Source organism: Populus nigra, chromosome 8 (assembly GCF_951802175.1).
Source record: "Populus nigra chromosome 8, ddPopNigr1.1, whole genome shotgun sequence".
Classification (NCBI taxonomy): domain Eukaryota; kingdom Viridiplantae; phylum Streptophyta; class Magnoliopsida; order Malpighiales; family Salicaceae; genus Populus; species Populus nigra.
Window position 1 is genome coordinate 14,890,586 of NC_084859.1, and position 13,861 is coordinate 14,904,446.

The 13,861-nt window shown below is 35.6% G+C and overlaps 2 protein-coding genes and 1 non-coding gene across 4 annotated transcripts; 1 reads left to right on the top strand and 2 right to left on the bottom strand.

Moving 5' to 3' along the window:
* The first annotated feature begins 3,575 nt into the window (after positions 1-3,575).
* LOC133701859 (serine/threonine-protein kinase BSK7-like) lies at positions 3,576-9,290 on the top strand. 2 transcript variants are annotated; one of them, XM_062125999.1, is made up of 11 exons: positions 3,576-3,975; positions 4,535-4,794; positions 4,871-5,091; positions 5,222-5,357; positions 5,765-5,898; positions 5,986-6,091; positions 6,310-6,395; positions 6,742-6,930; positions 7,366-7,518; positions 8,150-8,248; positions 8,525-9,290. In XM_062125999.1, the coding sequence occupies exons 2-11, from the start codon at positions 4,713-4,715 to the stop codon at positions 8,765-8,767; spliced, it is 1,449 nt and encodes a 482-aa protein (XP_061981983.1). In that variant the 5' UTR covers positions 3,576-3,975; positions 4,535-4,712; the 3' UTR covers positions 8,768-9,290. The 2 variants fall into 2 exon arrangements, with proteins under 2 accessions (XP_061981983.1, XP_061981982.1); XM_062125998.1 differs by having other exon boundaries at positions 3,577-3,975; positions 8,138-8,248.
* Positions 9,291-10,135: 845 nt separating this feature from the next.
* Positions 10,136-10,207, bottom strand: TRNAC-GCA (transfer RNA cysteine (anticodon GCA)). Its single transcript has one exon. It is a non-coding gene; the product is annotated as a tRNA-Cys (tRNA).
* A 462-nt stretch (positions 10,208-10,669) lies between these two features.
* LOC133702104 (tubulin beta chain-like) lies at positions 10,670-12,560 on the bottom strand. The gene is made up of 3 exons (XM_062126316.1): positions 12,048-12,560; positions 11,662-11,931; positions 10,670-11,583 (listed from the first exon to the last, which is right to left on the bottom strand). The coding sequence occupies exons 1-3, from the start codon at positions 12,439-12,441 to the stop codon at positions 10,913-10,915; spliced, it is 1,335 nt and encodes a 444-aa protein (XP_061982300.1). The 5' UTR covers positions 12,442-12,560; the 3' UTR covers positions 10,670-10,912.
* Positions 12,561-13,861: the final 1,301 nt, after the last annotated feature.

The window sequence follows — 13,861 nt, forward strand, 5'->3', positions numbered from 1 at the left end:
TTAGGAACCTCTTATGCTAAATTTAGCACAGATATAATTAATGAGAATGTTGTCTTGAAAACTCTGTATAAAAATTAATAAATAAAAATGATAAATGCAGGAGAATATTCTTCTATGAATGCTTGTGAGTAGAACGAGTTTAAAAACTCACTTGGTGCTCTATTATAGTTATGAATCACGTCAACTTGAATGAATTATTGAGGGCGAAGATGCGAATAGACTATATATGTAATCTATTTTAGAGATAGTTGCATGAATAATAGCCTCTAGCTAGTAGTCAATGATGATATTATTAATTGTGAAATAAGATATTTAGACGGGTTAAACTCTGACACAAGCATGTATTTACACCGTTCCATGAGTTTCATGGTAATAAAAAGGTCATGTTAGCATTAAACACTAAACATCAACCTTGTAAATAGTTGATAAGCACGAGACTCTGCCATTACATCAGGCCGTTTGTTAATGTGATTGCGGGTGAGTTTAACTCATAGTCACAGATATAAATATTCGGTGAAAGAAAAAACACAATTTAATGTTGGTAGGACCATCAAAAATTCAGTTGTGCCGCATGTTTTATAAAAGCAATATTTTGCTGCTTCTCGTCGAGAGGAACCACTGAATAGTGGAGCATGACTTTACTGTCGCACTGTTTATTAAAATGAACATTTTTTTTTGAAAAACCAGTGCAGTTAATTGTTTTTTTCTTTTCTTTTGAAAAACCAGTGCAGTGAATTTTAATTCACTAGCACTGTTCGCGTGAACAATTTTTTTTTGAAAAACCAATGCAGTTAATTGATTTCACTTGCATTGTTCACGTTTTATTGCACAGTTTTAACCAAAAATATATTTTTCCAACCTAACCTCAACTAAAAATACTTTTTATAAAATAATTTTTTTCAAATCACAACAACAACAACTATCATAATATCAAATATGAGTTCCACAAGACCTAGTCTTAGTAGGCCCGCGCTAAACTAACCCAATCCCACCATGATGAAGTGGGTTTGAGGGTGGTGGATCTCACAAAAAAAATTTGAGTTCAAATCACCAACTTGGTGGCTTTAACTAGCCTAACCTAAACCCATTATTTTTATGGTTCGGGTTTGGGTAGGTGGAATTTAGACTTTAGTCCATAAGTTGAGGGTGGTGAGTTTCTCGGAATTAGGATGATGTTGTCCTAATCCAAATCCTTAATCAAGGGTGATTTGGGAGAAAGCTTTCTCATAATCATGTTTGTCGGTACTCGATGCTTTAATAAAATGGAAATTGAACAATTTAGGCAGTAATCCACTTCCCTGTCAACAACTATGATTAATCGGGCAAGTAATCTCATGGCAAATGCATTTACAATTAAGTTGAGGTAATCTCTCTCTCTCTCTCTCTCTCTCTCTCTCTCTCTCTCTCTCTCTCTCTCTCTGGTGCATACATCTTCTTTTTAAAATTATTTTTTAAAAATCCCATTTATTAAATAATGGATAAATTCTATAGATTCAATTGCTGAAAGGTTTGAAAATTGATCTCGGAAAGTCTTTGGGGTAAGATCAATACTATTCTTATATTAATACCTTACTTTTATAAAGAAAAGTTGGCTGTGGAAGCATTATTGACTCCCAATGCAACCTAAAGAGTTAAATGTCCACTTTAGAATGTTCCATTTCTAGACCTCCTACTTGTGTAAATGACATTCACATGTATATAAATATTGATGGCACCTTCACTATGAAGCACCCCCCATTGGAAGTGAAATATTCATGTTGCTTCAATTATACATGTGTGCTCGTTGGTGCCCATCTTTTATCTCTTGTAACATCGTGATAATCTTCGAAGCTCCGATAACGACACTATAATATGAAATAATTCAAGTATTTGGAGTGCAATTTAAAAATTAAACGACAAAACCATGGCTGAAAAGTGGTGCTATATTTGAATAGCATCCACGAGGAAGTCCAGAATACAGAGCCCTCTTGTTTCTTCAATCATGGCAATCTATTAATTTGTACCACATCTTCTGCTGCTGTGATTATGAAAGCTTTGCCATTTGCAATGGATTCACAGAGAGGAGATGGCACATTTGGGATGATGATCATTAAGTTTTTCTCCATGATTAATTCATTTCGTTGACAAGCACAGTCAACCTAGCTAGTTATTAGTTCAGAAACCGAATTTAGCAACATTAGCCGGGATTGAATTCAATTAGAGTTAAATAGTTAAATAAATTCTTATATTTGTAACTCTTTTAAGATATTAGTTTGAGTTTCAAATATGGAATTCAGTTTATAAAAAAAATATTATAAAAAGAGGTTTAAAAGTGAATAAAATGAGATACCATACTTTCTATTTATTTTTACGTTTCAAAAACGTTTTTGAAAAAAATTAAAATTTTTTTTATTTTTTTCTTTACTTCAAATTAATATTTTTTTGTATTTTTAGATCATTTTGATGCGTTGATTTCAAAAATAATTTTAAAAAAATAAAAAAAATTATTTTGATATATTTTTAAGTGAAATACACTTTAAAAAGTAACCGCAAGATCCGTAATCACACTTTCATGTAGATATAAGTAATATAGACCTCTTTCTTTTCTTTCAGAAAATCCTTGGTAGTACAATATCACTGATTTCTCTACTTGTCATCTATCCATGGTTATCATAAAGTGTGTTATTACTCTCTCCTTTCCTCTTTTCTTTTTTTTGTTTTTGCTGGAATCTTTCCTTTTTTTCCTTCTTTTCTGGTTTTGTTCAACCAATTATGTGTGGATGATGAGTGTTTTTTTTTTTTTAGTAATGCATGGATGGTGGTTGATTGATGGGTGAAAGGGTGCAAATATATATATATATATATATATATATATATATATATATATATATATATATATATTTTCAATAAATGTTTAATAAACAATTATATGAGATATATTTATTTATATCTTATTTAAAACATTTATAATTTAAACATAAAAATAAATTTAAAAAAATAAAAATAATTATTTTGATGCATTTTTAAAAACTTTAAAAAAAAAAGTTACAACCGTCGCAAACACCACCCCCGTCAAAACAAGATTATAACAATTATAGTCATCTTGTAATTGCATATCATAAATGAATCATCAAACAAACGATAAAAACAAAAACAAAAACAAAAGGAAAACAAGAAAAGGAATGGCCGTATCTCTTTTGTTCAAGGTCCCATGTTTTTTGAGTTGGTGATGTTTTGAGACAAGTCCCACTTTTATAGTTGATGGAAAACAGAAACCATTCCCACCAAAACTAGTATTTCTCTGTCTCTCTTTTTCCGTAACCTAGCAACCTAACAACCCAACATGTTAGAGAGTGTGCAAGGAACCATAGTTAAAAGTGACTTCTCTCAACAAAACCTTGTGAATTTCTTACAAGTTTATTATTTCCAAGATCTGAATAGATGATCTCCTATAGCTGATCTAAGTAAACAGTACAGGTGGGCAGATTGATAGTGGGAGCTTACTCGTAGAAAAATGAGAAAAAGTGAGTGTCATGTCGGTGGAAATTGAGAAAAAAATATAGACTGATAATAAAAACAAGACAAGACAATAACACATCCAAAAACCACCCAGCAAAGACAGAGAAACCTCTCAGGCTCTCACGCATGTCTCTCTATCCCCCCTTCCCTCTCTCTATAAATATATACTAAACTATGTATATAGTGGTCTTAAAAAAAAGTTTGATATATTAATCCAAATCTCAAAGCCCTCAAAATTCTTATTCTCTTGCATAGAAAGAGAGAAAGGAACTGAAGGATCTCTCTCGGATTCAGAAACTCGAAAAAACATTAAAACCCAACTTCACAAAAAGCCAAGTTCCTTCTATTTTCTTGCATTGCCAAACACAAACTACAAAAAACACACATAAACCTTGTAATAAAAAGACCCCCTTCTTGTTTTCTTTACTCTTGAAATTTGTTAAAGCTCAAGTCTTCTCTTCACTTCCCTCTATTCAGGTTCAAGACTCTCTCTTTTGTTCTCTTTCTTTGTGTTTTTTGTGTGAAGTTTTGTGGGTTTGATTTTATTTTTTTTTGTAATAAAGTGAACCACTTGAGCTGATGCAGGGATAGAGAGAGAGTGAGTGAGTGAGAGGTGAAGTTTGTTGGCTTGATTGTTGGTGGACTAAAGGGTTTTTCTTTCCTCTTTTTTTTTTTTTTTGATGATTTCCCTTGTTTGATTGTTCAGATAGCTTAGGAAAAAGATATAAATCAGCATCTAGAAATCACTCTTTTTTGCTTACCTTTTTGCATAACTTTTGTGGGAGTTTAGATTCATAGGGAAAAGAAGAATTTGTACTTGAAGAAAATGATGTTTTTCTATAAGTATTAGGATTTGCTCTTTTTATATATTTATTTAGAGAACTGATGATGTGACAATTCAAGATTCTTATTTTGATTTTTGTAGCTTTGGGTTGTTGTAGAATCAAATGTTTGAATAGTACTGTTATTGTCATTGGTTAATTGGGTTGTTCTAAAAAAAAGTATTTGAGGGCAAATTTTTCTATTCTTATTGCAGTGAGGATTGCAGTTTATATATATATATATATATATATATACACGATTGCCATTGAGATATTGTAAAATTTGAAGAAAGGCTAAGTCTACTGAAGATAATGGAGTGTTTGAGCTAGAGAAAAATTGGGCCTTGAAGATTTGATTTAATTAGTCCTTTGCTTTCAAATTGTGGTATTGGGATGGGCTGCGAGTGTTCGAAGCTTACTAAGTGTTGTTGGAGCTCTGACTATAATGGATCAGTTCCCGAGGACCGCAATGAGGGTAAGTGGAAGGGGTGGTTTTTGTTAGTTTATTTATTTGGTGTCATTTTGATCATTGGTTTGTTCGGTCTTTGTAGTTAATGAAGAGAAGAGTGAACTTGACAATTTGCCTGCATTTCGTGAATACAACATTGAAACCCTAAGGATGGCGACATCAGGGTTTTCTGTAGAAAATATAGTTTCTGAACATGGGGAAAAGGCTCCAAATGTGGTTTATAAGGGGAAGCTTGAGAATCAGAGGAGGGTTGCTGTGAAACGGTTTAATAGATCAGCTTGGCCTGATGCCAGGCAGTTTTTGGTAAGTGAAGCATATTGTTTCTCTTTACCAAATACCATATTCACAGAAGTCATGCCTTTTCCATCTACTGTATACAACTGCCACTAGCATGATAATGCTGTCCCTTAACTGCAATGTTCTATGAATTTAGGAAGAAGCAAGAGCTGTCGGTCAGCTCCGGAACCATAGGTTGGCAAATTTACTTGGCTGTTGTGGTGAAGGGGATGAGAGGTTACTTGTTGCAGAGTTTATGCCCAATGATACATTAGCCAAACACTTATTCCATTGTAAGTCTGTCTCTGGTGCCCTTTCGTTTGCTTTAGCATCTAGTGGATATTGTCAGCTTCTTTCTTCTATTTCCAAGCTCGCATTATATATTCTTTCATATTGAGCAATTAGTATACCTATTATTGGAAATTTATGTCTCTTTGTGTGTGCATTTAGTAGATTATGGAGGAAATGCAGCACCTTTCTGTTATATCATTATTCCTGGTTACAAACAGTAATTTTCTACTGTTACAGATTTTGCAACGCAAAAGATTCACTCTTGTTTTTGTCACCATTACTGTTGCTTGAGCTCCTGGCTGTGTGTTTGGAATTAATACACCTAACAACAATACCAGGGAGCAGCCTTGTTGTTTAATTTCTCTTTTTTTTTCCTTACAAATCAATGCTGGCCCGATGGTTTCTTCAGGGGAAACACAACCAATGAAATGGGCAATGCGACTTAGAGTGGCTCTCCATCTTGCGCAAGCTCTAGAATATTGTACCAGCAAGGGACGTGCTCTGTACCATGATCTGAATGCTTATAGAATTGTCTTTGATGATGTAAGTATGTCATTATCTTTTAATGTGTTCCGTATCAATGTTAGGATTTAACAGAGTTCATGTTCATCTTATCATTCTATTTATTAGGAGGGCAACCCTAGACTTTCATGCTTTGGTCTGATGAAGAACAGGAGAGATGGAAAAAGTTACAGTACAAACTTGGCGTTTACTCCTCCTGAGTATCTGAGGACGGGTATCTAATTCTCTGAAACAAGCTAAATGTTATTGCGCATCTAATCTTCACCCTGATCTTTGTACACATGGCACGTGGAATTGATGTTTCAATTTAATCCTATTAAAGTTCTTAACACGATTTATGCTCGTCGAATATTTGCCTAATCAGCTATCATGATCATGGTTTCTTGATTATTTTATCTCCTTAATAACTTAAATTATTCATTCATTCTGTAGGAAGGGTAATACCAGAAAGTGTAATTTATAGCTTTGGCACCCTTTTGCTGGACCTTCTTAGTGGGAAACATATTCCTCCCAGCCATGTAAGTTCCGTCCTCAATAGGATTGTTTTGATACTGAAATATCAAGCATCTGCTAGTGAGTTTTATTGTAAATTTCTTCATTTATTATGCTGTGCATCCCAAAAGCTCCATCTTCTCACTGGAATCACAAAATAATCTGGGACCGTTGCCTGGGATAAAAGCTGTGGCTGTAATGACCAGACATAGTTATTCTGTTATTCATTTTTTTTCTTAGTAGATTTCCAGACATTCCTGAAATATTTGAACAATAAACTAAAATTTATTTTACTGTGTTGTCTTTATCCATCACAACATCTGGAGTATCACATAATTGGCATCTAATATTTTGGTTCAAAACTTATTTCAGGCACTGGATTTGATAAGGGACAGAAATATTCAAATGCTGACAGATTCTTGCTTGGAAGGCCAATTTACAAATGATGATGGAACTGAGTTGGTGCGGTTAGCTTCACGTTGTTTACAATATGAGCCCCGGGAGCGACCAAATTCAAGGTCTTTAGTTGCTGCTTTGATTCCTCTTCAGAAGGATACCGAGGTTGGTTATTCACTTACTCTCAAGTATCTGGGAATTTATTCTTTTTAAGCCCTTGAGTTTCTCAAACAAATCCTACCACATACAGCAATTTCATTTTACTCAAAGCAATTAAAATTAAAATAAAATGAGCAAATTTCTTAGTCATAAATGAGTATTCAATTACATGACCTGATATCTGGAAATATGGTATTTGGTCAAAATAATGTTTCTTGTCGGGCCCAGCAACAAGCAGTTCTTTTCAGATTTGCTTTGGTGGTCCTATTAAAACTTTTTTTGGAACGTCTGGTTTCTGACCTATTGCTTTGAGTTTTGGTGCTGATCTCATGGAACTTTTACAAACTATAATAGGCCATACGCTTTTGTCTTCCTGGTGAGAATTAAAAGGTTTGAATCACTCTATGCTTCAAAGGAATTATTTAGTAAACTGTTTTGCAGGTTCCTTCTCATGAATTGATGGGGATACAAGATGCTGCTGCAGCATTACCTCTTTCACCACTTGGCGAGGCTTGTTTAAGAATGGATTTGACTGCCATACATGAGATTTTAGAAAAGCTTGGGTATAAAGATGACGAGGGTACAGCTACTGAGGTTTGTTTCTGATATTGTAAAATGGAAAAATGTAATGCTATTAATTCAATCATCTGGGCATTTATTATCAGTTTCTTTAATTAGAGATTCAAAGATTCTGGTTTTTGTTCTGTCAGATCATGGTTTTTCCTATAGTTCTGCCAAAGAAAATCTTGATTTTCACTTTTGCTATGCTAAATCCATGGAATTAAAAATTAAGAAATTGACAAATCATTCTAGCTTCAAGGTTTTGCTACACTAGCATCATTTTGACCTTAACATTTGAATACTTTACTTCTGATTTTAGCATGGCAATATTACATGAATGTACTGGGTCTTGATATTTCTTGATTGGTTCTTGTTATTGGCTTGATGCTCACAGTTTCCCCATTAGCATTTATTTAGTTAGTGTCTGTGTACTTGTATGCTCATGTTTGTATATTTTTGCCACTTTTTCCCTATTGGTTTTATGTGATGCTAGGGAAAACTCATTTGATTCTTTACTCCCACCGAGTGTACTCATCCTGTGTTTTCATCCCCTTTATTGGATGCATGTCATTGATTTCTTACATATGCCTGACTGGTTCAGCTGTAACATTGCTTCCTATGATCTGCTTTTTTTTTTCTTACTGTCATGTAGCTCTCATTCCAGATGTGGACCAACCAAAAGCAGGAAACATTAAATACGAAGAAGGGAGATATTGCTTTCCAGCACAAAGATTTTATAGCTGCCACTGAACTCTATTCCCAGGTTAATTTGTTTCTGTTTTTTCTTAATAACCTTTGACATGGGTTGAAGTGAATTAATTAAGTGATTTTATTAAAGTGGAGAAAATAAGTATAGGGGGGCGTCAGCGAATTTAATTGTAAATTAGAAAAGAAGTCTATCATTACAGAACAATGAGATCTTAATGTTAGGATTCTTTTGTAGGGTTAATGTATTTCTGTATCCAATCAAATGTTCCAAATTGTTCTATTGGTTATCATCAAAATTTCCAAATTGGGCTCACAGTTTATCAATTTGCAGTTCATTAACGTTGGAAACATGGTTTCCCCAACCGTTCATGCACGCCGAAGTCTATCCTACCTCATGACCAACTTGCCCCAGGAGGCCCTAAATGATGCATTGCAAGCCCAGGCAATATCCCCTATTTGGCATATTGCATCTTATTTACAAGCAGTAGCTCTTTTTGTGCTGGGAAGGGAGAACGAAGCACAAGCAGCTCTAAAAGAGGGATCAACTCTTGAAAATAAGAGCACAAATGCCTGATAGTACAAGGACAAGGGTCAAAGTAAATCTCTTTTCTTCCTTGAGACGACCACCAATGGTGAACACAAGCTTAATTTCAAGTCAGGATGATCCAGGGCTTTTTTGAGTTTTGACCTCACAGCAAAAAAAAAATGGCTGTAAATTGCCTCAATCTTCTGCATGCATTGATTGGTTGTCATCTTGAAGAATTATTTTGGAACATTATTTGATGGGTTAGGTTTGGTCAGTTTGCTGGGTGTTTGCCATATTTGTCACTCATGCAGATATGAGGGATACTCTTGCTTCTGCTGCTGACCATTTCCAATACAGAAATCTTGAGGAATAATTAAGACATTCTTGAGACAGATTACATGTTTGTAGAGGGAATCAACTGCTGTTTCAAATTGCTTTTGGAGGGTGAATAGAAAATGTTATTGCAATCCATGTAATTTATGTACAGTGTCATTGGTTGTGGCTGCGTAAGCAGAGGTGGAATTGGTGTTCATTTATGTCAAGTTTTTTAATCAAATATTTTTGCTTTTCAGCCATGTCTTTTTATTGTGTCGGTGGGATTTTCGTTGTGCAAGCGCAAGCTTGCATTTGTGGTGCAGGCAGAGTGTTTAAATTGGTCTCAAAGCCCCGCAAAATTCCCAGGAGCAGTAATAAGAATCTGTCAAATGAGCAGCAGAGGATAGCATCATTCACTTTGTTTTTTTAGATAAATTGATTTGATATATTGATATTAAAAATAAATTTTAAGAAATACAAAAATAAATCTGTCAAATTTGCATGAAGCAACAGCGTCAAGAGGCGTCAATGCTTGATAAACACCATTCTCTTCAACAACCTAACCTGGTTTCTATATGTCCACTTGTCCCCTTCAATTTCAGCACCGGCCCTTGAAATCTTAGCTGATCTAATATGACATTATTGGTTTCAACATTAATTTTGCTGCTCGACGAAAAGTCACTCTTGATGCCGACATTTTTTTTATTTTTTGTTTTTTGTTATTTGAGACTGGTGTCTCCCTTCTTAATAATATTGAAAGAACTTCTGCGCCATGAAAACATTAGCCATCATCTTCCCCGCCTGTGTTTTCCTTGTTGTGTCATGGGAGGAGTAGGAGGAGGTGTATCACATGGCAAGAGGCCGGTCGGGTTAAGACCAGACTAGTTATCCGTGGCCCGTAAAAGAATAGCAGACTAGGAACCCTGATTAGCCATAAGAAAAGTTGGTGATTCGGGAGCCGACCTTCTCCCGGGCTCACCTCCTCCTGTGTGTATGGGGTGGAATTTGGGTTGAAGTGGTCTAATAATTGTTCATCTGTTGAGAGAGATAAAACCGATGCAAAGGAAGCTTAGAAAAAGAAAATGTCAGGAATATTAAAAGAGGGCCCAACCGGGTTCGAACCGGTGACCTCTTGATCTGCAGTCAAATGCTCTACCACTGAGCTATGGACCCAAGATGCTTTCATAGCTCATTCATTTAATACTACTATTTGAATTCAATATTTGCTTTTATTTGCTCAGCAAACGGCCCTTCGTGTCTGTTTAGATTGCGGTAGAAATTACGGTTAAAACTGTTTTTTAATAAAAAAAAATATGTTAAAATAATTTTTTATTTTAATATTATCACATTAAAATAATATAAAAATATATTTATTAAAAAATAATAATTCAAAAAATGGCAAAAACGATTCAACTATAATGTCAAATAAGCGTTTCATATAATTATATTATGTGTGTAAAATTACAAATAGACACCTATCTTATTTGAAAACCAGTGATTTCCATGTATTTTCTAGATTTTAGAGAAAGAGAGAAATGATGATTTTATTTAAAATTCCTCCTCAAATTACAATTAGAGTTGAGATTTTTGAAAAGATAATTCCGATAATATTAATATTATATAAATAAAAATTACTAATAGCAAATGATAACCAATCCATATTAAAGAAGAAGAAGAAGCAATAATACAATTTTTGTACTCAACAATTATACATAGTAATAATATTCACAATATCACAATTATTCAAACATGACCTCATGATTGACCACCAAAACAATAAACATAAATTAACTCCGTTAAAAAAAAAAAGAAGAAGAAAAAAAACATCCTTATTACAGCCATAACCATAGCCAACCAACAACCAAATCAAATAGCCCTTTAGTTCTCCGCTGTCTCTTCTTCATCGTACTCGTCGTCATTATCCGCAGCGGCATCTTGATATTGTTGATACTCAGAAACCAAATCATTCATGTTACTTTCAGCCTCAGTAAACTCCATTTCATCCATTCCTTCCCCAGTGTACCAATGCAAAAATGCCTTTCTCCTGAACATGACTGTAAATTGTTCCGAAACACGTCTGAACATTTCCTGAATAGAGGTAGAATTTCCCATGAATGTTGATGACATCGCTAGCCCAGTTGGTGGAATGTCACAAACACTTGACTTTACATTATTAGGAATCCACTCAACAAAATATGATGAGTTCTTGTTTTGCACATTTATCATTTGTTCATCAACTTCCTTGGTACTCATTTTGCCTCGGAACATAGCTGAGGCAGTTAAGTACCTGCCATGCCGAGGGTCAGCTGCACACATCATGTTTTTAGCATCCCACATTTGTTGTGTCAGCTCAGGGATGGTTAAGGCTCGGTACTGTTGCGAGCCACGGGATGTTAATGGTGCAAAACCAACCATGAAGAAATGGAGACGCGGGAAGGGGATTAGGTTCACGGCCAGCTTTCGAAGATCGGAGTTCAGCTGACCAGGGAATCGAAGGCAACATGTCACTCCACTCATGGTTGTTGAGATAAGATGGTTAAGGTCGCCAACTGTAACACATACGCATAAATTCATATTAGAGAATCAACAATATGTTATATCAGAGCACAATTGGGGCGTAGACTTACAGCTTGGATTGGTGAGCTTGAGAGTACGAAAGCAGATATCGTAGAGAGCTTCGTTGTCAAGGACCATGCACTCATCAGCATTTTCAACCAGTTGGTGTACAGAGAGGGTGGCATTGTAAGGCTCAACCACCGTATCAGAAACCTTAGGAGAGGGAAATACTGAGAAAGTTAACATCATCCTATCGGGGTATTCTTCCCTGATCTTTGATATAAGCAGAGTCCCCATTCCTGATCCCGTTCCACCTCCCAAAGAATGGCAGATTTGGAAGCCTAATCACATCACCAATAATTAATTCAAGAAACTAAAGTTAATGTGCCAAGAAATGATTACATGGACTAAACTGAACACAATTTTACCTACAAATGCGAGGATGTGGAAGTCATACCTTGTAAGCAATCACAATTCTCAGCCTCTTTTCGAACAACATCAAGAACAGAATCGATCAGCTCAGCTCCTTCAGTGTAATGTCCCTTGGCCCAGTTATTTCCAGCTCCATTTTGGCCGAAAACAAAATTGTCAGGCCTAAAGATTTTCCCATAGGGACCAGTCCTCAAGCTGTCCATGGTCCCTGGCTCAAGGTCCATTAGGACAGCCCTAGGCACATAGCGGCCACCACTAGCCTCATTGTAGTAAACATTGACCCTCTCAAGTTGAACGTGAGAGTTGCCAGTGTAATTCCCCGTCGGATCAATCCCATGTTCATCACACACAACCTCCCAGAACTTGCCACCAATCTGGTTACCACATTGACCAGCTTGAATATGGAGGATTTCTCTCATCTGGATTAATAATTAACAATGGTAATGTTAAGAAGGGAAATGTAGAGAAAAAGAGTAGAGGAGAGCGATGGAGAATGGAGAAGTGAAGGGCTTTTGTAGGTGCAAGGAAGGATAGGATTTTAAGAGGGTGACTTTGATATTATTTTAGCCAATCAGATAGAGAAAATATTTAATGATATCGTGTGTGTGTGTCCATGTTAGGAGGGGAACATGTCAATAACTCCAGCAATGAGTTGTGAGCTGGATTCGATGAGGAAATAACAAGTTGCATTATAGGCTTCCTTCAACCCCACTCCCAATTTGATTTTCTATCTGTCAATTAACTTTCCAAAACTGCCCTCTCTCTCTCTAAAAGTCGGGTGTAATTTAACACTTAACAAATTAACCCACGAACTAGTTTATTCGGTTAAAAATTTAATTGATTTGTTTTTTAAAATAATATTTTTTTTAATATTTTTTAAAAAAATTAATTAACTTAAATTAACTCATATAACTAGGCAGGCCTTTTACAAGGTCCATCCCCGGATGGGATGTCTATGGCCAATACAAACCTGTCCATTTTTAGAGATTTTTTCAGACAACTTGGTCACTCGAACAGAAATGACATGATAGACATACGAGGGAGGGCAGTCTGGTAATGTTGGAACTTCGGACAAACAAGGTGGTTAGACCACAAGGAATTAAGATCTCATTGGTGATTTCAGATCAAATTAGGTGCCTGATTGGTGATATAGAACCTAAGGTGGTTTCACAGAGGAGTGAGAGCTAAGAAGCTTCAATTATTGTAGGGAATGAGGCTTCCCTGTCATCAATCTGTCTCTTCTTGAACAAGTATTCTTTCTGGCCCTCCTCCGAACCCCTCCTCGAGGACTAGCTGGCTTCTTGATGCTGGAATCCTATGCTCAGCCCTCCTCCTATAATATGATATATGATTTTTCCCTTCCACCCAATGAGATCATATGTGGATGCCTATCTACAACCTGTTTGTTGCTGTGCTTGGACTGCATTTAAAATTATCAAACACATGTACAAACACACAATCTCATTGCAAAGGGTTTTGGGAAAAAACCACAACGAGCCAAAAGAATAAAAAAAGTGAACTAGTAAATAGGGAAAACGATAGCTTACATGCGATAAGATTTGATAATGTTCAGAGATGTGCTTCTAAAAACTCTACTGTTATAGCATCGTTCTCGAGTCATTCAACACCTAATCAAGAGTGGTAGGGATAGCGAGCAGTCCCCATCTAAATTATCTCCCTATTATGTTTTGCCTGTTCCCTTCACAGCAATCTCACACCTCTCAATCCAGCCAGGTGCACTTGACATAACCCCCTCCAAATCTCTGCCTTGGTTGGATACACTGAACAGATAAAATGTATATACCAACAAGTAATTATCCAAGTATATGATAAGAGGTA